This window comes from Bubalus bubalis, chromosome 14 (assembly GCF_019923935.1).
Source record: "Bubalus bubalis isolate 160015118507 breed Murrah chromosome 14, NDDB_SH_1, whole genome shotgun sequence".
Classification (NCBI taxonomy): Eukaryota; Metazoa; Chordata; class Mammalia; order Artiodactyla; family Bovidae; genus Bubalus; species Bubalus bubalis.
In genome coordinates, this window is record NC_059170.1 from 41,276,637 (window position 1) to 41,303,490 (window position 26,854).

The 26,854-nt window shown below is 53.2% G+C and overlaps 1 protein-coding gene across 4 annotated transcripts in view; it reads left to right on the forward strand.

Annotated features, from left to right (window-relative positions):
* The window catches only part of ACSS1 (acyl-CoA synthetase short chain family member 1), a 45,182-nt gene extending 18,662 nt beyond the window's left edge, over positions 1 to 26,520 (forward strand). Inside the window, exons 3-14 of one of the 4 annotated variants that reach the window (XM_025264123.3) lie at positions 5,386 to 5,585; positions 11,273 to 11,448; positions 11,816 to 11,968; positions 15,759 to 15,906; positions 16,863 to 17,000; positions 19,214 to 19,306; positions 20,185 to 20,297; positions 20,506 to 20,632; positions 21,188 to 21,300; positions 21,376 to 21,439; positions 23,660 to 23,778; positions 25,044 to 26,520. In XM_025264123.3, coding sequence (XP_025119908.1) covers positions 5,386 to 5,585; positions 11,273 to 11,448; positions 11,816 to 11,968; positions 15,759 to 15,906; positions 16,863 to 17,000; positions 19,214 to 19,306; positions 20,185 to 20,297; positions 20,506 to 20,632; positions 21,188 to 21,300; positions 21,376 to 21,439; positions 23,660 to 23,778; positions 25,044 to 25,223 — 1,624 coding nt within the window. In that variant the 3' untranslated portion in view covers positions 25,224 to 26,520. Of the gene's footprint in view, positions 1 to 5,385; positions 5,586 to 11,272; positions 11,449 to 11,815; positions 11,969 to 15,758; positions 15,907 to 16,862; positions 17,001 to 19,213; positions 19,307 to 20,184; positions 20,298 to 20,505; positions 20,633 to 21,143; positions 21,301 to 21,375; positions 21,440 to 23,659; positions 23,779 to 25,043 lie in introns of all 4 variants that reach the window. The other 3 variants (XM_006041731.4, XR_003103165.3, XM_025264124.3) reach the window with 3 other exon arrangements.
* The last annotated feature ends 334 nt before the right edge of the window (positions 26,521 to 26,854 follow it).

Sequence of the window (26,854 nt, forward strand, 5' to 3'; positions counted from 1 at the left end):
GCTTCTGTTCTCTGGTGGCAGTAAGTAGCAGAGTAAGCACATGGCCTCACGTTAGATCAGATTTAGTGGCTAGAGTAATGTCTGGGCCAGAGGAGTTTTGCCAGAGGGAAGGGGATGGTCCCGAGGCCTGGCAAGCCTCTTCCTGTGGGAAGGGGTCCCTTCTGCTGTGCCCCACTTCTCTTGCCAACCTTCGCTTTTCTTACCATCTTCACCTTCCAGAAATGGCTTACTGAAGAGAATAGCAAAGTCTAGAGAAGTAGGGGCTTCCCAGGTGATCCAGTGGTTAAGAATCCGCCTTGTAATGCAGGGAAGGTGGGTCTTACCCCTGGTTGGGGAACTCTGGTCCCACATGTTGCAGAGCAGCTAAGCCTGTGTGCCACACCAAGATCCTGCACGCTGTAACTAAGACCTGGGGCAGCCAAAGAAGTCAAGTCTAGAGAAGCAGACTGAAGGAAGACCTGTCCTATCCGGTCCTTCATCTGGACCCTGGGCTTGACCCCTCCTATCAGCACCAGACTAGGGGAGAGAAGACACTGTCGCAGGCCTCCACATACCCAGTGACACCGTTCCCTGGGCTCCTTCCCTTCTTGGCAGAAGGAAGTGTAGACAGAGGAGTAGCCATGGGCTGGCCTATCAGTGGGGTTGTCCTGCCCATCGCACTCTCTGAGGGGCAGGATGTTTCCTCCAATGTGACCCTCTCTCAGTGCAGGAGGCTGGGAGACATCTGCAGGTGGACCAGCGCTCATGGTTAGACCCCAGGCTCCAGTCACCCTGTGCCTGCCTGGGCTCTTTCAGGCTTACCTGCTGGTCTCTTCCATTCCACAGACATCTGTCACACACCTTTTTCTGCACTAGGTCCAGTTCTGGATACTGGGAGGAAGGCGGTGAACAAATCCCTGCTGAAGGGAAGCTGATACTCAGTGGGGCAAGTGGACAATGAAGGAGGTAGCCTCTTAGCTAGTGAACACAAGAGCCACAGTAATTGTAGCAAGTAAGCAAGTTGTGTGTTCCACATTAGTTTCTTAGATACAGCAGCTGTGCATGTGCACGCACACACACGTGCACGTGCATACACACACACACACACACACACACACATACACACACACAGAGCTTATCTTAATTCCCCGGGTCTGTCCAGCTGTGTCCTGTTTTTATTGAGCTGGACCAGAGATGGCTTTCTTCTGTCTGTGTTCAGGCAGGCATTGTGTTGATTTCACATACTTGTGGTTGGATTAGCGTTGGATGGACGTTCCTCCCAGCTGAAGCTTAGAGTTGGCTGTGAAAGGTCTCCTTTCTTCCCCAAGGCCAGGCAGCCTTTTGCTGTTCAGCACCCTGAAGGTGAGGCCATTCTGTGTATTTGTGCCTGTCATTTTCGTGCCTCCACATGGAAGGCATGGCCCTGAGGCGTCTCCTGGCAGACAAACGTAGATAGCTTGTTCAGAACCTGATTGACAAATAATGTATTGCTCCTCGCACTGGAAAATAGAACTCAAACTTATTTTGTTAGGTGATTTCTCAGAAAGCTGCATGTCACTGTCCCTTGGAAAAACCCCACAGGCAAGGAGGAAGCAGTGTTTCCTGCAGGGATAGCCCAGAGCACTGGTCATTGAGTGACTGCACTATCTATTTGATATAGAAGCAGCATATCGGTTTGTGAAAGTCTGAGAAGTCATGAATATCCAAGGACAGCTTTTGGATGATTTTTGAGTACCCTGGAGTAAATTTTTAAGTACCTGGAGGATCACTTGCGTAACATGTACATTTTCGTGATTTGAAGATCTAGGTTTGTTGACCTTATTCTCCAGTGGTGTAAGTTTGGAGGAAATTGTTAACAAAAATCCAAGTTTAAAAAAATAATGGGTGCGCTGGAAAGATGAGTAGAAATTGAGGTGGAATTAAATAGGGACAAATAGATAGTCCGGAAAGTCCGATTTTGAGAATTAATTCCCTGATTGTGATAGGGCAAAGCCCTGGTTAGTCCTGTTCTGGGTGTGGCGATGGTTAGTGGGTTAGTGACCTCATGTTGAATTGGGGCCACCTGTGTTAAGCATTAAAAATAAATGTGTTCGTCATTTACATGGTTAAATATAAAATTGGGGTCAAGGGTCTGGGTTTCCTTATTCTGACCCGAGCAGACACCATGGGAGTGCTGGGGTCTGTTTTGTGACCTGGAAGTTTCTAGGGTGTGAGAGTCGGTTCCTGGAGGGCTGGGGGAGAGAAGCTGGGAGAGAAAGGCTTTGTAGGATGGTGGAGGGAGTGTTCCAGGAATCTTAAGGGCTGTTATTGCATGACAGAGTTATTCTGGACATCTTTAAAGGCCTGAACTGGACCAAGGGCTGGAAGTGGAACAGCCACAAATCTTGGCCTGATTCTAGGAAGACTATTTCTCTATTGAAGTAGCAAAGAAAGAGGGAGTGCTGTGTGAGGTGACTCCCAGCCTCTGTTTAAGCAGAGGCTGGACTGATGGGGTCAGGAAACCCAAGGAGGTTTCAAGGATTTCTTTGACCTTGAGTTTTATGGCCTTGGTGGAGAGGACAGGAAGGGCAGTGAACTCAAGAGCTTTACCCAGATCAGATTTTTTATCAGAAACATCTCTGGAGGCAGCAGCAAGAGTTCGGGACCCAGGCTTCCCAGGTGGCTCAGTGGTAAAGAATCTGCCTGCCAATGCAGGAGACACGGGTTCCATCCCTGGTCCCGGAAGATCTCACATGCCATGGAGCAACTAAGTCCATGTGCCTAGAACCCGTGCTCCACAGCAAGAGAAGCTACCACAATGAGAAGCCTGCACACTGCAACTAGAGAGGAGCCCCACTTGCCACAATGAGAGAAAAACCTGCACAGCAACGAAAACCCAGCACAACCAAAAATAAATAAATATAAAAAAAGAGTGCGGGACCTAGCGGACTCAGTGGCAGGGCCCATGGGGAGGCCCCTTGATCCTCCAGGGAACACCTTGGCTACTGTCGCTTGGTCTCCACACCTTCCCAGGGCCACACAGGTCGGTTGTCCAGCTCTGGTCGCCAGGCAGCTTCTGGCCGGAAGGAATCCTCTCCCTTCTTCTGCCTTCCTCCTTCTCCCCACCGCTGACCTTTCCCGAAAGTTCTCCCTGCTGCCCTCAGCAATCGTACCCTAAACTGAGGCGGTGAACGCCCTTCACGCTCTCATGTGCCTTCACTTCCCCATCAGAGCTGGGCTGCCAGAGGACACTCTCCTCTCATTTCCTTGGTCTGGTGCCCAGCTTGCCCTCATGGTACCGAGAACAGAATTTTTAACATCTTATGAATTCACCAAAGTGAATGAGTTGATTTTAGTACTTTTAAAAGTAATTTCAAACAAAGACGCCTGATGGTAGAGATAATCTCTACTGAATGTTTGGCAGGGTCCTGAGTGGGTGATGCTTCTCGGTCACACGTGTGACAGTCCAACAAGGTGGAGGGGCCTGCTGTTTCTCAGGTGATCTTGTGCCGGCTGTGAAAGCTGAGCTCCCACGCCTGTCCAGCTACTGTAGAGAGTAACCCAGGCCACTCTGTCTGGGCCATTCTGTTCCTTTTTTCACTTCAAAATGCTGCCTTCCATCCTTCCGTCTGTAGAAAAAGGACAGGATTTCATCACCACTGATCTCTGACACACTTGAGCCTCCATCTCCTCAGCACCAACTGCGTAAATCTTTAGGGCTGTTAAAAACAGCATGTGGAAAAAAAAAAAAAAAACAGCACATGGGCTGCGCTTAAGTCACCTTCTGGGTGACTGACCATGACTGCCTCTTCAGCGCTGTCACATACAGGAGGCATGTTTCTGGGCCCTGGTTCTGGGGCGTTTGCTGTTGGGGGCCCTCTGGGTGCTCTTTCTTTCATCACAAGCTCAGGTGCAGGGTGGATGGGGTGCCAGTGAGTGGTGCTTTTGTCCTAAAGCCTTAAGAGAGGGGACGGGGTCTGTGCCAGTCTGGGCAGGAGTCAGGGGAGAGTGCAGGCCGCACTTGTGTTACCAAATCAGACTTGAGTCACTCCGCTCACCCATGCACAGTAGAGCCAGCCTGCTGACAGCAGGTTGTGGTGAAGGAAAGTGCAGCGTTTATTGCAGGGTGCCAAGCAGGTGTCCAGGGTAGCTGGCGCTCAAAACACCTGGAATCCCCGATGGGTTTTGGAAAGCCTGTTAAAGTCCAGGTGAGGGAGGGGAGTCCCAGGGTATGTGAACAGCTTGTGCACAGTTCTCTGATTGGTTGATGATGAGGTAACTGGGCTGTTAACATGATCAGTCTTCAGGCTCCAGTAGGTCTAGAGACTACAAGTAGTTCATTTCTTCCATTTGGTGGGGGTTTTAGCATCTGTAAGAGGACTCAGGAACGTGTATGAGATACAGTTATCTGAGTGTTTCAGAGAGGAGCTAAAGCAGAGTATATGGGGAGCGGTGTCCCACAAGGTCCTGCTTGGTTATGCCAGTGATCTGCTCTCATCTGGGCTCCCCCAAAGCCTATCGCCACCCCCCTCTTTGTTTCCTGGTGGCCCTTGCCAGGCTGCCCCTTTCTGGGTCTCTGAGCACGGGGCAACCACAAACACTGCTGGGTCCTGGCCACAAGGGTGAAGCCATGTGTGTGGGGCGAACTTACTCTGCCCTTCCATGCCAGCTCTTTCTGTTAAATAACAAATACAATAAAACAAAAGCAGCAAAAATGGGGAACTTCCCTTCCTGTGGGAAGTGAGGTTCGGCAGGACGACTTGGAAAATAGGGTTGAACTCATTGTGCAGCTGCTTCTGCCCTCCTGTACTTCCCCCACCCCTGGTTCTGCTGCAGACCCCTGGTTTCTGGGGGAATGTCATCCTCCCAGGGTTGGGTTGGGTCATACACAAACCTCAGGCCAATCAATCAGCTTGTTCAGGGGGATGCTGCACTCTGATCGGCCAGCCGAGCCTAAGCCTGGGAGTGGAGACAGGGGCCTCGTGGGTGCGTGAGGTGAGGGCATGGTGTTCAGCATCCCCATCCCTCACCCCCGCAGGCCTGCCCCAGGCCATGGGCTTCCTTCCTCCCCAAAGTTCTGTGGCTTCACAGAGTTGGGGGTGCCCTGCTCAGCAAGGCCTGTGTTGACCCAGAGAACTGGGGCCTCTCAGGGTGGATGTGTCAGAAGCCTCGGGGACCAGATATCCCAGGTCTGAGAAGCCCTGTTCTCTGTGGACGAGGGGCAGGTGATTTTCCTCAGCAGAGTGATTGTGAATCCATGTCAGTACCAGCCTACAAAGTTACAATGTTTTCTGAAAAGATTGTTCCATGCACCAGGTGTTCCAGCGGCTGCCCTCTTCAGGCTGGTTGGGGTTGCAGTGCCTGCAGTTTGCAGAACTGTTCCAGCCCTCCCCCTTCTCTGACAGCCCTCCCTCCCTTGTGCTGCAGGGAGCTACTGGAGACCACGTGCCGCCTGGCCAACACACTCAAGAGGTATGGAGTCCGCCGAGGGGACCGAGTGGCCATCTACATGCCTGTCTCCCCACTGGCTGTGGCTGCCATGCTGGCCTGTGCCAGGATCGGAGCCATCCACAATGTCATCTTTGCTGGCTTCAGTGTGGGGTCCTTGGCTGGGAGGATCAACGATGGTGAGCATGTGGGCAGTGGGATGGAGGGAGAAATCTGGGTCTCCCTTGGCCTTCAGGGACTCAGGGTGGTGGCAGACATCACTGAAAGTCACAGAGACAGATGACGGGCACTGCCAAGCACAGTGCGTGGCTGAATGAGCGTTTGCTCTATGAGCTGAGATCCAAGTGCACTGGATTGAACCACATGAAGAAGGAAGATTCCAGGTGGAGGGAATGGCATAGGTATCCGCTGGAGGAGGCCATGTGGCTGCAGTGGAGGCAGGAAGAAACGTAGGGTGAAAGGAGGCTGGGGAGGCCTGGGGAAGGTTCCACCAGTGAACAGATGAAAGCCTTTGTGGTGAGGAATGATGGAGTCAGGTATGGGCCTTGTGGTGTATCTTTGACTTTCTGTGTGCAGGTAGGTCAGAGGCTCTCAGACAGGTGTGTAGAGGAATATCATCTCCTTTTTTTTTCTGGTGTCAGAGGGCAGGGTGTCTGCATGGTGGCCCCATGTTTGTACAGCCAGATCCCTGCTCCCTTGAGATCCTGGAGGGCTTGCTGAGCTGGCTCCCCCAGGAGGGTGCCAAGTTCTGGGGGCCGTTGGGAATTCTTTGCGTCTCACGGAAGACTTGCCTTTGGGTAGTGGACAGAGCTGAAGGGCAGAGTTCTCAGACCTCTGCTGACCACCCTCTTTAGGAAAGACTTGGGAGCCTTTCTGCTTCCTTCCAACATTTCCTGTTGCTTTCAGGGTTGGTGCTGCCATTCCCTTCTCTTTCTCTCAACTTTAGCACCTACTTTAGCCAGGCTCTGTCTAAGTAATCTGTGAAGGTCATCTCCTATAATTTTAATTTAGTCTTCATAAATACCATATGAGATAAGACTTTTGCCATTTCCACCCTCTCCTTTTTCCTGATACCATTGCATCACTTAAAGTGTACAATTCAGAGACATTAAGCACATTCACAGTGTCGTGCAACCATCATCACTATTCCAGAATTTTCCATCCCTCGAATGGACATCTCATACCCACAAAGCAGGCATTCACCATTTCCCCTCATCCAGCCTCTGGCAACCACCGATCTGCTTTCTCTTTCTGTGATTTGTCTGTTCTGAATGTTTTGTAAAAACGGACTCCTACAATGTGTGGCACTCTGTGTCCCACTTCTTTCACCAAGCATGGTGTTTTCAAGGTGGGCCTGTGTTGTAGTGTGAATCAGTATTTCATTTATTTTTGTAGTTGAATAATATCTCACTGTATGGATAGATTACATTTTGTCTATCCATTTATCTGTTTATGGGCATTTTGACTTGTTTCTAATTTTTGGCTATTGTGAATAGAGTTGCTATGAATGTTTATGTACAAGAACACCTCCTTTCTATTGTTTTGGGTGTATACCTAGGAATGGAATTGCTGGCACATGTGGTAAATCTATTTTAACTTACTGACGAACTGCAAAACTTTTCCAATTGAACTGCTCTGTGTTCCATGTCCACTAGCAATGTGTGAGAATTCCAATTTCCCCAAATTCTCATCAACACTTATTTTCCTTTTAAAATAATTATAGCTGTCCCAGTGGGTCGGAAGTGGTATCTCATTGTAGTTTTGATTTGCATTTTCCAAATGACTAATATCACTGGATATCTTTTTATGTGCTTGTTGTCCATTTGTGTCTTCTTTGGAGAAATGTCTACTTAAGTCCTTGGCTCTAATTGGTCATTTGTCTTTTTTGTTGTTGTTGAGTCATGAGTTTTCTATATATTGTAGATACTGTACCTTTATCAGATATATGATTCACAATTATCTCATTCTCTGTGTTGTCTTTTTGCTTTCTCAATATTGACCTTTTATGCACAAAAATTTTTAATTGTGATAAAGTCCAGTTCATCTATTTCCTTTTATTGTTTGTATTTCTGGTGTATTATTTAAGATTCAGTTGCTGAATACAACGTTATGAAGATTGGTCTCTGTGTTTTCTTCTAAGAGTGTTTTTAATAGCCTTAGCTTTTTCATTTAGGTCTTTGATGCATTTTGAGTTAGTTTTTGTATATGGTGGGAAGTAAGGGTCCAACTTCATTTTTTTTAATCTGTGCATATCCAGCAATACCAGAACCATTTGTTGAAGAAACCATTTTTCCCACGTTGAATGGTCTTGGCATCCTTGTCAAAACTAACTTGACTGTATATTTGAGGGCTCTTTTCTGAGTTCTCTATTATGCTCCACTGATATATATATATCTATCCTTGATTTTTGTATGTTGAACCATCCTTGCATTCCAGGAATAAATCCCTCTTAGTCATGATATATTGGAGAAGGCAACGGCACCCCACTCCAGTACTCTTGCCTGGAAAATCCCATGGAGCCTGGTGGGCTGCAGTCCATGGGGTCGCTAAAAGTCAGACACGACTGAGCGACTTCACTTTCACTTTTCACTTTCATGCACTGGAGAAGGAAATGACAACCCACTCCAGTGTTCTTGCCTGGAGAATCCCAGGGATGGGGAAGCCTGGTGGGCTGCCGTCTCTGGGGTCGCACAGAGTTGGACACGACTGAAGTGACTTAGCAGCAGCAGTCATGATATATAACCTTATTGCTATGCTACTGGATACAGTCTGTTAGCATTTGGTTGAGAATTTTTGCATCAGTGTTTATAAGGGATATTGGTCTGTAGTTTTCTTTTCTTGTGATGTGTTTGTCTGATTTTGGTATCAGGGTAATGCTAGCCACATAGAATGTGTGAGAAAGCATTTCCACCTCTGCAATTTTTAGGATGAGTTTGAGAACGATTGATGTTAGTTTACTTTTATTTGGTAGAATTCTCCAGTGAAGCCATGTGGTCCTGGGGACCAAGGCACAGAGAAGTGAAGTCACTTGCCCAGGATCATACTGCTGTTTAGTGACAGACGCAGGGTTTGAACCCAGGCATCCTGCTGCTGCTTTTAACATTACATTAGGCTGCTCCTTTTCTGTCTCGCTGATGTGGTCATAGTTACCAAATGTTTCTGTTAAGATTCTCTGAAATAAGAAAAAGCAGCTGATTCTGGGGAATTGGTAACTGGATGCAGGGCAACTCCTAGACCTCGGGAATCCTAAACAGCCAGGCCACGGGAAGGCAGGGCCTGGTCAGCTCCAAGAGGCTCAGTAGGGAAAACTCCTATAGCTTTTCTCCAGAACTTTGCCATTAAGCAACTCTTCCCCAACACCCTACACCTCCATTCAGATGTCAGTTTCCTGGGGGTAAGACCCTATTGGGACAAATGTCTGTGTTCTCTTGGGTCAGTGAGGGTAGTATTTTGGTTATCTGTTGCTGTATTACAAGCTACTCCAAAAGTTAGTACTTAGAATAGTATACTTTCTTATTATATTTCATGATTCTGTGGGGCAGGAGTCAGGTGGGCATAGTGGGAATGGCTTCATCATGCTCTGTGGTATCTGGGACAGCAGCTGGGTTGGCTTGGATGGTTGGAGGGGCCAGGGGGTCTCTTCCTCTTCATGTGGCCTTGCACATGATTGATGTAAGCTCCCTCATAGCAAAGGCTGTGGGGGCAGAATAGTGGCCCAAGCAATTGCCAGTGCCCAAATCCCCAGTAGCTGTGAATATGTCCCTTCCGTGGCAGATGACCTCTGCAGGTGTGATGGGGTGCTAAGGTGGGGGATGATGTGGGTTGTCCCAATCTAACCACCCAAGTCCTTAAAAACAGAGAACTCTCTTTGGCTGAAGCTGTGGCAGAGAGGAAGTTCAGAGAGATTCAAAGTGGGGCAAGGACTTGACCTGCCTTTGCTGGCTTTGAGGATGAGGAGGTGTTGCCCCGGGGGGGGGGGGGCGGTGTAGTGATTCTAAAAGCTGAGGACAACCCCTGACCGACTGTCAGCAAGGTGGGGACCTCAGTCCTACAGTCACATGGAACTGAGTTCTGCCAACACCTGAATAGCCTGGAAGCAGATTCTACCCCGAGCTTCAGGTGAGATCCCCAACCCCTGACCCCTTGATACTGGCTGTGAAACTCTAAGCAGAGAACCCTGCTGAGCTCACCCAGGCTACAGAACCATAAGCTAAAAAAAAAAAAAAAAAAAAAAGGGTGTTTTGAGACACTAAATTTGTGGTAATTGGCCATGGGAGCAATTAAAAACAAATATAGGACTCCCCTGGTGGTCCAGTGGTTGGGAAATCTGTCTGCCAATGCTGGGGACATGGGTTTGATCCCTGGTCCCAGAAGATTCCACGTTGCCACAGGGCAACTACCTTATGTGCCACAACCACTGAGCCCGTGAGCTGCAACTCGAGAAGCCCTCATGTCCAAGAGCCATGCTCTGCAACAAGAGAAGCCACGCAATGAGAAGCCCACACATGGCAACTCGAGAGTAGCCTCTGCTCACTGCAACTAGAGAAAGCCCATGCACAGCAACGAGGACCCAGCATAGAGGAAAATAACTAAATATTAAAACAAAAAAACACACAAATACAGATGCTGAGATCTGGTAAAAAAAAAAAAAGAAAACTAGGGTGAAAGCAAATTCCCACAGACAAAGTGTCTGTGGTCCCACCTGTGCTGATGCACTTGCTGCGGCCCTGCTGCCCATCCTCAGGGGCCTCAGGGAGTGGAGGCTCCCCAAGCACCTCCTGGGGACTGGATATGCCAGGGCCTGGAGGTTCCAGTCCTGGAGGACTGCTCAGGCAGGGAGGCCTTGCACAGGTGGGCACCAGGAGTAAGGCCTGCATCACAGAGGCCGGGGTCCCAGCACCCAGGATGGGCAGGGGCTGCTGTCTCCTCCCGGGGATCCTGAGCATCCTGCCCCATACGTCCTTTCCCTCGGCTGGCCCGTCTCCCTTCCTGCCCGATGCAGAGCTTCCCTGGACAGTCCCTGCCCAGGGAGACAGGCCTGGAGAGTCTCAGGCAGGCTCTGTCCACCTGTCTCAGGTGGCCAGGAGGGCTGTGCCACCTCCAGGGTTCTTGCTTGGGAGGAAGAGAGGCTGTGAGCATGCCTTTCGAAAGTGCATCTCAGACCGCGAAGCTGAGGGAGACTAGTGCCTCAGGTAGGGCCCCAGGAGCTGGTCCTGGAGTGAGAATTCAAGTGCAGGCAGTTCACTGGGGAGGGGGTCCTGGGAGGCACTGTGGGCTGTGGGGTGTGAGGCTGGGGACCTGCCCCCATGGGTGCCCAGGTCTCAGACCGCATGGGAATCCCGAAGGTGATGGGGCCCCATGCATCAGCATGACCCCCAAGGGGCGAGGGACCTGGTTGAGGGCTGCTGAGTGGGGTTGTTCCCCAGCACCTCTGCCCATGGCTCCGAATCAGGCCTCTGTGCCCACACCACAGGTTGAGGGCCGTGTGTGGTCATCAGCAGGGCAGCTGGATGTTTGTTCCAGGCTCTTCCTCAGGGGCCAGTTGTACAGTAGCCCACCTTAGCCCTGATCCCTTCAGTTTATTCCGGGTTTGGGTGTCGTGGGTGGAGGGTGGGTGGTGGAGGGTCCCCCCAGAGCAGGTGGGAGTGGGAATCTGGAAGAGTTGAGCTTCCGGTGGCTTCTCTCCATTAAACCCACTCCTCCCAGGTTCTGAGCACGAAGTTCCCAAAGCAGATGGAACTTCACATTTGCTCAAGGATGGACTTTCTCCATCACACCCTTAGGCCTGGGACGTGTGGTGGTCTGGGCTGTGAGAGTCACAGTGGGGAGGAAACTGACCAGAAATTCCTGCATTTGACTCCGATAGCCCAGTGCAAGGTGGTTATTACCTTCAACCAAGGACTCCGGGGAGGGCGCGTGGTACAGCTGAAGAAGATCGTGGACGAAGCCATAAAGGTCTGCCCATCCGTCCAGCACGTCCTGGTGGCTCACAGGACAGACAATAAGGTCCACATGGGGCATCTGGATGTTTCCCTTGAGCAGGTGAGTCTATCTTTTTTTGTATAGTTTGAGCAGAAGAGGTTGCCATTGGATTAACTGGGTCTTATCAGAGTGTAGTTCTCAATCTGGGTCCCCCAGAGGTGCCCAGTGTTCCTTTGTGTTATCTGATGGGCTTCCATCCTGGTGGGGAAGATGGAACTCAAAGTCCACAAACAGAGGGAAACACTTCACATAACAAAATGATAGGATCCATCCTTTAATCTGGCATTAACTAGGGCGGGCTAGATAAGGTGAACTCTGAGCCTGGTCTCCCAAGTCCTGCGGCTATGGGGGAGAGGAGGTCTCTGGGAGGCTGGGTGTGGGGCAAAGTCTCTGTCCTAGATGGGCCATCTGGTCCTCTTCCTCACAGGAGATGGCCAAGGAGGAGCCGGTATGTGCCCCGGAGAGCATGGGCAGTGAGGATATACTCTTCCTGCTGTACACCTCGGGGAGCACCGGGAAGCCCAAGGGGCTCGTCCACACCCAGGCAGGTTACCTGCTCTATGCTGCCCTGACGCACCGGGTAAGGCGCAACCCTGGGGTGATCTGGGGGAGGGGCCAAGGGAGGCTGGACTGGGGGGCCACAACTGCTGCTGTGTTCAAGAGCAGGGCCAGAAGTGCTGGCATCAGTGTGGTTGGTGGGGTGGGCTTATGGGGCAGTGTCTGTGCCTGTCAGAAGGGCCTGGGTCCCGCACGCGTGTCTCCTGCTTGTCCTCAGCCCATCACATGTGTGCTGAGCCTTTGTGGGGCCTGCCCTGCTGCTGGCACAGCTGCTTTCCGGCACTGGATGCCCTGGACACTCCAGCCTTCCTGGGCCCTTCTCCCATATGGCTGCATTGGTGTAAGGATGAGTACATTGCTGTTATTTGTTAAAATGCTTTCTTCTATTTAAGAGATCTTTTGGATCTGATTTTAAAAGAAAGTAAAACATTTTCATGGGCCTCTAAAGTACTGTGGCCTCTAGGCTCTGCTTACTGGGGCCTCAATTTAAAAGGAAAAAATTTTTTTAAAGATTTGCTTTTATGAGGAGACTTAAATTTAGTCCATGGAGATTGCATCCAGAGGGCCGTCCTTTAAGGATTATGAAGCAAATGATCTGGAACAGCTTTATTCCAGTAAATGCATTTAAAAATCAGTACTCATTTAAATATGAGTGGGTTGGTGGGGGGTTCTGGTTACTGTGCATCCCTGGTTGCCTTGGGGAGGAGCTGACCCTTTCAGGGGGTCAGGGACGAGCTCTCAGGATACTATCTGTGGACCTGACTTTCTCTGGCCAGAGGCAGAACTCAGCCCCTATCAGCGTGAGCAGCAATGGAGCAGACTGGCCAGGTAACCCAGAAGCCCAGGTCTATCCAAGCAAGGCTTGGACACTGAGAACACCCACAGTCTGGCTGAGGTCCAGGGCCCTGTCCCTTCAGTCACTGGGGGGCTTGGGGGCGTGCTATGCTGATCAGCCAGGTCAGTCACTTGGAGGCGGACCTCATGGATGAGTGTGGACTAGGAGCCAGTGCTGGAAGGCAGAGATGCGGCCTGTGAGTGCTGGCCAGTTGTGGGCAGCTCTGAGGTTGTGGAAGTGAGGCAGAACGATAGATATGGCTAGAACCAGGCCAGGCAGACGAGGTATTACGTTTGACACTATCCATGTTAAAGCCCCTGTCGTCTGGCTGCTGGGTGACCGTGATCATCACGGAGCTGTTCTTGTCTGAAAGTCCCTTGCTCAGCTCTGGGGAGCGTGTTGCAAAGACTGAAACGTTGGGTAAGTCAGAACACTTTGGAAAATGCAACTACTGAGACTGAACACTAAGAAGTCGAAGAATGGGTCAAAGTGTTTCCCTATTTCCCTAATGCTAATGAAATTAGCACTAGGGGTTCCCTGGTGGCTCAGATCGGAGAAGGCAATGGCACCCCACTCCAGTACTCTTGCCTGGAAAATCCCATGGATGGAGGAGCCTGGTAGGCTGCGGTCCATGGGGTCCCGAAGAGTCGGACATGACTTCACTTTCACTTTTCACTTTCATGCATTGGAGAAGGAAATGGCAACCCACTCCAGTGTTCTTGCCTGGAGAAGCCCAGGGATGGGGGAGCCTGGTGGGCTGTTGTCTATGGGGTCACATAGAGTTGGACACAACTGAAGTGACTTAGCAGTAGCAGGTGGCTCAGATGGAAAAGAATCTGAATGTGGGAGACCTGGGTTCAATTCCTGGGAAGATCCCCCTGGAGAGGGGAATGGTAACCCACTCCACTATTCTTGCCTGGAGAATTCCATGGACAGAGGAGTGTGGTGGGCAACAGTCTATGGGGTCACAAAGAATCGGATACAACTGAGCATGAACACGACTAACACACACACAGCATTAGGGAAGCTGTCAATGTGGTGAAATGGTCTTCATTTGTTTTCAAGCGTTACTAGGGCACTGTCTGCATGAGCAGAAGCAATGGGGATGCAAGGGCGGGACCATCTTTTGAATTTCTCTTCAGTTCAGTGAGGGCATTTTAAAGCATTAGGAATAGAAACTTTCAGCCTTTTGTATGTAAGCGTGTGTCTGTGAGTGTGCACATATGTGTGTGTCCGTGCATGTGCTGAAGGTGTTAGGACTGTTGGTTTCTTCAGGGAAAGGGAAGTTGAGTCTGCAAGGGTGGCAGGGATGTGAGCAGGCTTCGGGGATGTGAGTGGTGGTGTCGGGGTGCCTTGCTGGTCCCGGGCACCTGCTCTCCTTCCAAGAACGGCAAGGAGACGGAACACCAGTCTCTTGAAAGATGTGGCACGGTGGGTATGCATTGTATTAAAACCCTCTCAGTCTCAGGATGCTGTGGGCTTTGGGGTGTGGGTGTCCTGCTTCACTGGTGGAGCAGGAGTGCTGTTTCCTTGAGATTCAGCCTCTGCTCACAGCTCCGCAGGGTCCTGGCCAACTTGGGACCACTGTGCTGTCTGGGAACTGCTGGGGGACCTCAGGGTGTGTCTGTGGCAGCAGGAGATAGGACTGCTCATCCAAAGGTTAAAAACCACCTTTAGTGCAAAAGAGAACACAGACACAGGGACTTCTCTGGCGGTCCAGCAGTTCAGACTCCATGCTCCCAATGCGAGGGGTCCAGATTCAATCCCTGGTCAGGGAACGAGATCCTGTATGCCACAGCTAAAGATTCTGCAGTGAAGACTAAAGATCCTGCTTGCCACAACTAACACCTGGCCCAGCTAAATAAAACAAAAACACAGATACAGAAAGCCATCAAAATGAAATGTGTGATTTCACAAATGATTGCTCAACAAACCCACTTCAGTCAAAAACCGGAATACCTCCGCCTGACACAGAAGCCCCTTCCTGGCCCACCTGATCAGAGTCCCCCCTTGCCCCTCGACATGCATCCTGGGTTTTATAGTGTCCCTGCCCTGGTTTCCTAGTTTTGTCACCCTAACGTGCATCCCTAGATACTGTAGCTTACTGTTGCCCACTGATTGTTGTTCAGTCACTCAGCTGTGTCCAACTTTGTGACCCCACGGACTGCAGCACGCCAGGCTTCCCCATCCTTCACTGTCTCCCGCACACTGGTAGTTGCGGGTAAGCCATGTTTACGGGTGGATTTTCCTCCATCCCTTCACTGCCTTAAACATTGTCCATTGTAGCGCCCGGCCCTGTTTCGCTCTTTCCCTTTGTCTCCTACAAACGGGCAGGTGGACCTGCAGACTGAGTCAGGCTCAGGTTTGACCCTTTGGCAAGAATAAGGAGACGGCCATATCTCAGGTTCTTAAAAGCTGATGATGCTTGATGTGTTTCTCGGTCAATTTGGCTTTTGTTTTTTTGCCCTTTTTAAAAGATTTTAAAAAATTATGGCGTAACTTAATACAGAAGAAAATGGTAACCCACTCCAGTAATCTTGCTTGGGAAATCCCATGGACAAAGGAGCCTGGTGGGCTACAGTCCATGGGGTCGCAAAAGTCAGATATGACTTAGCGACTAAACCACTAAAGGCAGAGGTGCCCTTATTTTAGACACAGGACTGGATGGAGTTCACCTGTGGGTACACGTGTGGCTCCCACCTGTGTTAGGACACAGGCTTCTCCGGCTCCCCCAAGGCCCTGACTTCTGCCCCCCAACCCCACCTCAGGACCAGTGCTGGGTGGCTCCTGGCACATGGGTGGGCTTCATGCTGGGCTCCTGGAGTGTCCTCTCTGGAGTCTGGCTCTCTCTGCTGTCCCCAGTGGCCGGCTCCTCACCGTGGCTGCTCTGCCACAGCCGGGCTCAGTGACAGGACACGCCCAGTGACGTGCAGGAACTGCTGCCAAGCTCCTGATAGCCCCTCCCCTGTCTCTGCAGCTTGTGTTTGACTACCGGCCAGGTGACGTCTTCGGCTGCGTGGCTGATATCGGCTGGATCACGGGACACAGCTATGTGGTGTACGGGCCCCTCTGCAATGGAGCGACCAGCGTCCTTTTTGAGAGCACTCCGGTTTACCCCAATGCGGGTGCGGGCTGCAGGAGGGGCCGGAAGAAGGAGCAGAGGTTTGGGGGGGTGTGGGGCGAGTGGTGGAGAGTCCCGGTGACAAAGCTGCCGGGCCAGGCCAGGTGTGCAGAGGGGTCACACGAGCAGTGGAGAGTGTCTGACCTTTGAAGGCTTCAAGAGACCACCCACCCTAACGTCCCTCTCACCTCTGTGGCCACCTGACCGGATCCTGCCCTTCCTCGAAGCCCAGGCCAGTGGCCAGCCTCCTGGGTCCCCTGCTGCCTGTCGTTTGGGCCACTCGGGCAGTGTGACCTGGAGCCGCTGCCATGGAGTGGCATTCCTTTGAGGACCCCCGTCTTGCTCTCCTGGCATCTCCCTCCCTCATGCCACCGCGTCCTCCAGCATCTGTTCAAATGTGACTGGATGTTGGAAGTTGTGCCGAGGCTGTCGCCCAGGTAGTCCACGGCGATGATAGCTCTGTGCCCAGAACTTTGGTCCCTTGCCTGGGTCCTCTCCAGCCTCCTGCAGAGGCCAGCTGAGCTCCTGGAAGACATGCAGGGGCCTGGCTAGGGATGGAAGGCGCGTCTCAGGTGGCCTCAGTGAGTTGGGGGTGATAGGGCCTGTGCGTCCTGTGTGTCACCGCTGCTCTAGGGAGCACTGGTCACCTCTGGAGGCCGTGTATGTCCTCCTGGATGTGGGTTCTGCATTGGTGCTACTTCACTGTAACATCCCTTTGACTGCTTCCTTGCTGTGTCACGTGGGTCAGGACGTGGGCTGGCAGGCCCAGGGCCAGGCGATGGCTCCAGTCCCCCATGTGGGGTGTGCGGAGGTGGTGCACGGGGAGCCCCTCCCCTTCCAGCAGTGGTACAGAGTGGGTTTCGTGGACACTGCAGGTGTTTGCATACATCCAGCACATGGTAACGTGGGTCACCTCTGAGTGAGGCTCACGGAGGTGACATGACCCGGGGCCTCTCATAGGTCGGTACTGGGAGACGGTGCAGAGGCTGAAGATCAATCAGTTCTATGGCGCCCCGACGGCCTTCCGGCTGCTGCTGAAGTTTGAGGACTCCTGGGTGAAGAAGTATGACCGCTCTTCTCTGCGGACCCTGGGCTCAGGTGAGCAGCTGCAGGCGCATGTGTGTTGGAGCTGCGCAGGCCTCTGGATGCTTCATCACGATGGCCGTGTCTGCACTGAGTCCACTTGATGTGGCCACAGCCAGTAGAAAGCAGAGGTCCTCCCTGGAAGCCCTTTCCTGGAGCCCACAGCCATGGAGGGACTGGAGCTCAGCATTGCGACCTTGTCTGTGCTCCGTCTTCATTATGAAAACTCAGCAGTGTGGGAAGGTCAGGCCGGCCTGGTTCCCCGCGGCTGCCCGGGATGTTACCCGCTCTGTTCCTAGCACTGGCATCCGTGCCGTTCTGCCCTTGGGTGCGTGTCTCCAGGCAGGGACAGTATTTCGAGATTAGAGGTTACCTTCGCTTGTATGGTAATTTGGATCCATGTCGCCAGGTCACATGAGGGCGTTTTGGAAAGGTGACCTAGGTGACCTTGAGTTGAGGTGGTCCTGGGAAGGGGAAGGTTTCAGGCCTGTTCTCCCGTAGGGGATTTAGTTGCCAGGGAAGCAGTACCAGGTAATGAGGGAGATGTTGCTTGAGGGTCTGTGTGTCCCCCAGGCCTGGCAGACTCCTGTGGGCCTCACTCTCTAAAGCCTGTGACCAGAGCCACTCTCTTGGACCAGGAGTGTGCCGAAACCCCCTGCCCCAGGGAGCCCTCACAGGCTAGCCGGGCCTCTGTAACAGGGGGCAACTCAGCCGCATAACCAGTGCCAATAGCAGAGGCCTGTGTGGTATTCTGAGACCAGGGTGTTGTCGAGGAAAATAGTCTGTAACCAGTGTATAATAAGAATTGTTGTGTAGTCACTCAGTTGTGTCCGACTCTTTGTGAGCGACCAATAAGAATAGAAGAGAGTTTTATTCAAGCCAAGCTGAGGAGGCTAGATCTGAGGGGCTGCTCCAGAGAAGTATGTTGTTGTTGCTAAGTCGCTTCAGTCGTGTCCGACTCTGTGCGACCCCATAGACGGCAACCCACCAGGCTCCCCCGTCCCTGGGATTCTCCAGGCAAGAACACTGGAGTGGGTTGCCATTTCCTTCTCCAATGCATGAAAGTAAAAAGTGAAAGTGAAGTCGCTCAGTCGTGTCCGACTCTTAGCGACTCCATGGAGTGCAGCCTACCAGGCTCCTCCATCCATGGGATTTTCCAGGCAAGAGTACTGGAGTGGGGTGCCATTGCTTTCTCTGCCAGAGAAGTATGGTTTTTAGCAATTCTATGTCTTATCAGAACAAAGTACATCAAACAAGTCAGGGATACATGCCTTCAAGGTTCTGAAGAAGCCCATCAGCACGTACACAGAGTCAGTACAGCTGTGGCCCTGGGAGAAGAGTCTTATCATCAAAGGAGTCCCAGCGTCGGCATCCCAGGCAGGAGGCATTTATCTCTATCTCCTAAACTTCTGGTCGGTGTGCCCTTTCCCCTTTTCTTTAATGACTAAAGCAGATTACAGGGTCTGTTTGACAGGCCACAGACGGGCTATTGTCGTCAGCCTAAGTCCAGGTTAAATGGCATGTGAGCCAGAACGACTTTCCTGCACCTCGACGTGTGGCCGCACTGGCAGAGGGGTGACCAGCACGGCGGCTCCTGCGCTGGGACCGCTCCGTGCTTTGGCCGGTGCTGGTCCATCAGGAAAGTGCCATGATTCACTTCGCCATTCTCTGCTCCACGGACCATTTTTAGTTCCAGGCTGCAGGAACATCCTTGTCCATGTTTCCTTCTGGGGCTGGGCACTGCGAGTGGCCTTCTCATCACAGAATGAGCATGTGTGGCTTTACTGGATTCTGCCAGCAGCAGGCTCCTAAAGCAGTTGCAGCAGGAGTGTCACTTCTAAACAGGAAGAGAGGGATTTCCCTAGCGGTCCTGTAGTTAGGACTCTGAGCTTCCACTGCAGGGGCATGGGTTCGGTCCCCTGTTGGGATGACCATAAACAAACAGGAAGAGAAATGCCTGCATCGCTCCTAAGCTGCACTCAGGTGGTGTATGTGCTGGTGTTTCCTCCACACTCTTGCCAGCCTCTTGGTTTTTGACCCACTGATGGTGAAAATATCTCACTGTCATTTGTATTCTTCAGTGGCCATAAATAGGATGATCTCGCTGCTTTCTCAAGTCTCCTGTGTGCCTTTCAGGACAACTAACAGAGCTGTTTTCCTCATGAAATCTGCTCCTTTGGTTTCAGCCCTGTTGAGTCTCTTAACACTTCTGTCTCATGTGGTTGCAGTGGGAGAGCCGATCAACCATGAGGCCTGGGAATGGCTGCACAGGGTGGTGGGGGACGGCCGGTGCACGCTGGTAGACACCTGGTGGCAGACAGGTGAGCCTGTCCGTGGGGGGAGGCTCAGCCCCATGGGCGCCTGGCGTTTGGGGAGAGGAGCTCGGGGTTGCTGCTGCTCTGCAGCTCTGACACCTGAGTGTGAAGGCTTCCCCGAGCCTCCTTTCCTCGTCTGTAAGGTGGGGTCTAGGTGGGCGCGGAGGGGGCGACACAGGAGCCCACGAGGGTCCCGTCCATGGCAGCCCACCTCCTGAACCCGGCACAACCCAGCCTGGGGCCTGCTGTTTAAGGGACCTTGAGTCTAGGATTAGATGCCAGTGGGAAAAGAAGTTTTATTTGCATTGTTTTGCTTTGATTTGCCCCTCTCTTCTGGGGTGTCTGACTTATCAGAATTTGGGGGCCAAGAGACCCCCACTGAAGTGGCTAAAGTCTCATCCTTCAAGAAGCCAGAAGGAGATGTTCCTGGTGGTCCAGGCCTCGTGGTTCAGAAAGGCCCTGGGTGTTCCCTGCAGCGGAGCCCCGGCGTGCCTTCCCCTGCAGGCTGATGGATCCAGAGAAATGCCCAGGGGCAGAACCCAGGCTGCTCTTCTCCGCTCTGGGGTCCTTGCCCTGAGCACTTCTTTCCCTCTGTCCTCCTTTCCGCTGCCCCCCTGTCCCCATGACACAGGCTGGGGACCTCAGCTCTTGGGGCTGCCCCGGGTGCGCGCGTTTCCACAGTGGAGGCACCAGCACTCCAGCCTGGTTTCTCCTCAGACAGAGGTCCTTTTGTCACTGGGGCCATTTCCTTGCCCCGGATGGCAGGTCCTCGCCTCCCTCTCTGGAGTGCACCCTTGTGTGCAGTGAGGACGCAGTGCCCATGCAATCTGGACACACGTGTCAGTAGCCCCAGGCCCACCGGCGTTTCTTCTCACCCCCTGCAGAAACGGGGGGCATCTGCATCTCTCCGCGGCCCTCAGAGGAGGGGGCAGAGATCCTGCCCTGCATGGCGATGAGGCCTCTGTTTGGCATTGTTCCCGTTCTCATGGATGAGAAGGTGAATCACCCTGTCCATGCGCCCTGCCCAGCCCCACTGCTTGTCCTGCCTCCCTGGCCCCCGCTGCCCTCTCCCCCTCACAAGGCACCCACTGCAGGGTCTCCTCTTAGAGGGGAAAGCCCCTCTGGGGTGCCTGTCCTGTTCTGCGTTGGGCCCGGCAGTTTGGAGAACAGGAGATGGTGACTCCTTCTGTCTCCTGGGTGTGCAGGGAAATGTCCTGGAGGGCGGAGACGTGTCTGGGGCTCTGTGCCTGTCCCAGGCCTGGCCGGGCATGGCCCGGACCATCTACGGAGACCACCAGCGATTCCTGGACGCCTACTTCGAGACCTACCCTGGTGAGCCTTTCCCTGCTGCTAGACAGTCTCAGAACTGTTTCCGAGGGGCCGGGGGTTATGTGAACTGTCCCTGTTTTCCCTCCCTCTGAGCTGGAGGTGGCCCCGCTCAGGGTCCTCCTGGGGGCTCAGGCTGTGGGCTCCCAGGAGAAGCACAAGGACACCATCCTGGCAATGACGGTGGTGGCCCCAGGCCTTCCCTGTCTCCCTGTTGTTGTCCTCCTGACTTGTGTAGTGTGGTTGGGCGGAAGTTTGCAAACACGTGTGCCGGTGGGAACTGATGCCCAGCAGTGGCAAGACGGTCAGAGACACTAATGGGGAAGCTGGAATGGGCTCCTTGCAGCTCCTGCTTCCAGGTTCAGCCTCCAGCCGTCTGGCAGCCGTTCTGCCCTTTACTGGCACCAGCCGGGCAGCACCTGGGGGGTGTCTCCCCGTCGGAGTCTGCTGGGAGGGTTTCGGCACTTCCTCCTGTCCCTCGTGGAATGACGGGACCCCTACTGGTCCTGGCTGGGAGCTGGGGCCGACTCCCGCGCTGTGGTGCAGGCTACTACTTCACAGGAGACGGGGCTTACAGAACAGAGGAGGGCTACTACGAGATCACTGGGCGCATGGACGACGTTATCAACATCAGTGGCCACCGGCTGGGGACCGCGGAGATCGAGGACGCCATGGTGAGCACGGCCGCCGCTGGTTTGGGGGCTGAGTCTGAGTCAGTGCCTCACCTCTGCGTGTTCTGTCCTGCCCAGGCTGACCACCCCGCGGTGCCCGAGACCGCTGTCATTGGCTACCCGCACGACATCAAGGGAGAAGGTGCGTCCTCCACCCTCCGGCCCTGGGGGCGGGGCCTCTAGGAGGCGCGGACTCATGGGCGGGGCCAGGGCTTTCCCTGGGGTCAGGCTGCTAGCTCACCCCTCCTTCAAGCTGGGGTTTTGGGGGAGGAGGCCGAACAGCACGAATGGTAGAAAAAAGTCCGGATTCTGCAGCGCCGCAGCTCCGCTGTCTGAGGGACACTCACTTGTGGCGAGCAGCCCTGACCTGTCGGCCCAGCTGAGCTCGGGGAGCTTCCTCCCGGTCCACAGGCCCCCCTGGCCGCCTTGCTAGGATTATGTGTGCAAGTGCCCCTCGCTGCCTGCATGTGGAAGGCCCAGACTCTCTGGGGGAGTCTGACCTGGGTTCCCCTGCACAGCGGTGGGCCAGGGAAGCGCAGAGCCCGTGACAGGACTGAGCCTCACTGACACACTTTGTTTCAAAGCCTGCCGGTTTCTTAAGTGGTGGGTCTGGGAAGGGGCAGGCTCATCTGAGCGCTGTAATGCCAGGTGGGCAGTGGCGACACTGGCCTGGCCTGACTGACTCTCCGTGTAGCTCTTCAGGACAGACGGAGCTCTCTGCCTGGAGCAGCCCAGGCACACTTCCTCTTGGGGTCCCAGCATCTCCAGCCTCCTGGCCATGTCTTCGTGCTGCTCTTCTATGAGTTACTCACTGTCTCTAAGCCAACCTTTAGGAAAACTGAACACTTATTAAGTGCTTTAAAAAAGCGTTTTCAGTTACCATGGAAGGACACACCCGTGAGGCTGTCGCCCTTGTGAACTGGCTGAGACTCAAGGTGGGGGGTGTCGGGTTGAAGGGATGAGACAGGACAAGTCCTCGTGTGTGTGTCTCAGGGCCCTTGGGCCGTGCCACGTTCCACCAGCCTCCCTTGCCTCCTAGTGGCTCTGGGTGTTGTCTGCCAGGCTTTGGGAGAGAATTTGTGTATCGGCTATGGTTATGTGCATTTTCCTGATTTCTAACACATTTGAGCATTTGTCCCCTTGTAAAACATGAACAACAAAAACTGTGGATGTGTATTTTCCCCCACTCTCTTTGCACTTGACCTGATGGAGGGAGCTCCCCAGGTCTCGTGTGATTAGGACACAGACCTAGGGAGTGACCTAAGTCCCTGCCCTATGGGCTCATGTGCTGGAGGGGCCCTGGGAGAGGGGAGAGGCAGCTGGATCGGTTCAGTGGGGTTCGTGGGCATCTCGATCAGGGGTGGGCTCGGGGCAGGCATAGGCAGGCCAGCGAGCAATATGGAGGCTGCATGTGAAGGGAGCTGCGGTGGGAGGGGGCAGTGCAGGTCAGACTGTCCAAAGTGATGCTGGGACAGTGACCACTCACACGGAGAGAAATGGAGTTGGGTCCGTATGTAACATCGTCGTTAAGGAGACCTCTGGGAGCCCTGATCCTTGCTGGAGTACTGAAAACAAAAGCTGGTGTTTATGCTAAACTACTGGTTGCAATGGCACCCCACTCCAGTACTCTTGCCTGGAAAATCCCATGGATGGAGGAGCCTGGTAGGCTACAGTCCATGGGGTCGCTAGGAGTCGGACACGACTGAGCAACTTCACTTTCACTTTTCACTTTCCTGCATTGGAGGAGGAAATGGCAACCCACTCCAGTGTTCTTGCCTGGAGAATCCCAGGGACGGGGGAGCCTGGTGGGCTGCCATCTATGGGGTCGCACAGGGTCGGACACGACTGAAGCGACTTAGCAGCAGTAGCAGCAGCAGCAGCAGCGCAGCTCAACAGAGCTTCCTGCCAAGCAAGCCATTCATCTGTGTTGTCCGCACAGTGGCTCCCAGCTGCATTTTACACTGAATTTGTGTTTAAATAGCTACGGGTCTGGTGCCCACAGGCTGGACACAGGTCCACAGACAAGTGCCCAGGGAGTGATTCCACACCTAGTGCATATGGTGGAAAGTGAGTCTCTGACAGCCCATGTCACGGCTGTGTCATAGGCGTAAGGATAGAGGTGAGTCACGGCTCCAGGGTCTCTCCACACATGTCCGCCACTCCGGGGCACTCAGAGGAGCCGCTGGAGTCACTTCCACCTTGGATGAAAATGGAAATGCACCTTCAGGGAGGCAGCTATAGGGACCAGTGGCCACGGGCGCATGGGCCTCTGATCTAAAACCTCTTTGGACTTAACGGCGATTGTGTGAAACACGCTGCCCAGGGAGGTGGTTCGTGGTCTGAACCTCTGCTCTCCTTCCAGCTGCCTTCGCCTTCGTTGTGGTGAAAGATGATGTGGGTGATGTGGACGTGGTGGTGAAGGAGCTCCGGTCAGTGGTGGCCGACAAGATCGCCAAGTACGCAGTGCCCGATCAGGTCCTGGTGAGTGGACGCCCCTCAGGGGCCACCAGGCTGCTGCTTTTCAGCCTCCTTTCTGCTTGCTACCATTGACAGGGTGGCAGCAGGAGGTGGGTGAGGGGGTGGCTGCTGCATCCTCAGAGTGGGGGAGGAGATACAGTATCACCGTGGACAGCGCCCGGGCACTTAGGCCTGGCTGGGCTGCAGAGGGTCAGGCATTGTAAATAGAGGGGCCTGGGTCTGGACCAGATGTCCCCGAGCTGGTGGGGAGATGCCACCAGGATCTGCCTGGGAGCCTTTGCTGGGGTGGGTTTTTGGGGAGAACTGGGCCATCTTCTCAGCCCCGCTGGCTTTTCAATCCTTCTTTCAACACCAGCCCACGGCCTTCTTTAGCTGGGAGTTATGCCTCCGAGGCAGGAGGGCCCAGCCTCACTTGGTGCCATATGAGTCACACTGTGGGCCCCGTGACCAGAGCTTCACCTGAACTCCCTGTCGATGAACAAGTTTCTTTCGAAGGACCAGCCACTGTTATAGGCCCTTCATGTATTGCCCTTCGTGTATTGCTTTGACATTGAATGCCTGTGGTTGGATAATGTCAAATGCTAAATTTCAAACACTGAGCAAGATGACATTTTCCTCTCAAGCAGCTCCTACGTCTTATGTTAGAAAAGCCAATTATGGTCCCAGCCAGGGGAGGAGACAAGGTGCCCCTCGAACACCTGGTTCTACTGTCACCCGAGAGCCCTCCCAGCTTAACTGACGGGAGGAATGGGTGTCGGCAGTGAGGTCCACCAGGTATGGGTAGAGCCTCCACGGTGGAGATTCAGCTAACCCCCTGGCAGTGGATGGTTTCAGCTTTAGGTCCAGATGGAGGAGAACAAGGGCTTCCCAGGTAGAGCTAGTGATAAAGAACCCACATGCCAATGCAGGAGATGTAACAGATGCGGGTTTGATTCCCGAGTTGGGAAGATCCCCTGAAGGAGGGCACGGCAACCCACTCCAGTATTCTTGCCTGGAGCATCCCATGTACAGAGGAGCCTGGCGGGCTACAGTCCATGGGGTCGCAAAGAGTCAAACACGACTGAAGTGACTTAGGATGCACGCTTGGAGAATAAAACCGGAGGCCACAGCCCCGCCACTCTCTGTATGGGGGGGCTGAACCTCAGCCATTCCTACTGGGTCCTCAGGGAGGGGTGTCTTCCTCCAGGACACCCTCATCTCAGTACAGCTGGACACTGGCTGGGAGTCTGAGCACCACCTAAAGGCTAATACTGCGCCTTCCCTGCCAGGTAGTGAAGCGTCTTCCAAAAACTCGGTCTGGAAAAGTCATGCGGAGGCTCCTGAGGAAGATTGTCATGGGCCGAGCTCAGGACCTGGGGGACACCACCACCCTGGAGGACCCTGGCGTCATCACGGAGATCCTGAGTGCCTACCAGGAGTACAAAGACAAGCGGGGAGGTGCCAAGTGATGGCTCTGCTGAGACCAGGCCCCTAATGCGTGCTCCTAGAGCACAGCTCCTGAGTCGGCTTGTTCCTAGACGCCCCAGCAGAACCCAGGCTACCCTCCTCGCGAAGCCTGAAGTCCCTGCCTCCCCTCCTGGGGACCCACGACAGGTCCTCGCCCAGGGCGAGCTTCCTCCCGCTTGTCCCAAATCTGGTTTCCTGGTGAAAAGTCCATCCCCCTGTCCCCTTGACAGCACAGGAAGGTGGAGCCCCTGTGTCTGCTCAGGTGGACTGGGAGCAAACAGCAGTCATGTTTCCTCCAGATGTTTCTAGAAACAAAAGGTGAAGATTTTATTTTTATACTTTTATATTTTAGAAGAAACATGGTGCCCACACACGTGCAGTGTGTGCTGTACTTGTACACACTCTTCTTAACAGTTATGAAAAGCTCCTTTTTAGCCTCCGCTCGTGGGGAAGTATGGCGGGCTGGAGGGTGCACTTTGGGTTACTGTTTGGCTTGTTGGAAATTTAAGTTGGAAATGTTTGTGCCTCTGTCTTAACACAGCTATCTTGAAACCTCTCAAGCCCACAGCATCTATTTTTGGTGTGTTTCCACTTCTCTTGGTTTGTGTGTGATGAAACCTAGCTGCTAGAAGCACCTGTGGGGATGAGTTCTGGTCGTGTGTGTGTGTGTGTGTGCAGGCTGTGGTCTGGGATGATTACCCTCCCCTGGCCTGGGACCCTCTTAGCTGCCGGTTGGTGTGCTCCACTCTTGGGGCTCTTCAGGGAAGCTGGGGACTCACTAATGCAACTGAAACTGGGTCCCTGCAAACCGCCCTACCTCCCTGCTCTGAGCCAGTCTTTCCCTTTGCCAATGTGCCTTGAGTCCTCTGGACTTAACAAAATGATGTGGACCACTAGGTTGCAAAGGGTCTATTTATAGCCAAGTACATGAGGGCCCACTTGTGGATCAAGGGGAGGATGGCCTGCTGAGCTGGGTCCCGGAGAACAGGGAGGGCTGCCCCCACCTGGCCCTGTGCCCCACAGTGGGCGGTGCCCTGCAGGTGTACAGGTGTTCACAGGGCATCGGGTTGCTTAACACCTGCTGTGGCCGTGCTGGGTGGCCAGGAGAGGATGGGTGGCCTCGGCTGTAGCACATGGCTCTAACAGGACCACACACCTGCATCTGTGGCGTTTCACTGGACTTGGTTCATTATAGTCAGGGCACTACTTAGGAAATGACTTCGCTATAAACTGGGACAGTGACCAGGGCCTCAAAATGATCTGCAGGGCTGTTCAAATAAAGCTTTATTTTGTTCATTCTTTTTGTGGTGATGTTTTCTGATTAAAAAAATAAACTGTTATTCTTGGTTGCTGAATATAATCCTTGGAACAAAACTGGAAGAGACCCATTCACTCAAAAGAGAAAACCTAAAAAATTCACTGTCTTCCTGGAGGAAGTACAACTCCAGGAACCTCACCTATCTTAGGCTGTTATCTGGCTAACTTGATGTGTCTCTAGACCATGGTGCTGGCCAATCACTAGTTACACGTGTCTAGTTAGATATGTTAAAAAAAAAAACAACTAAAAATGTAGTTTCTTGGTGGCGCCAGCCAATAATGCTCAGGTGCCATGTGGCTGGGAGCTACCAAGCTG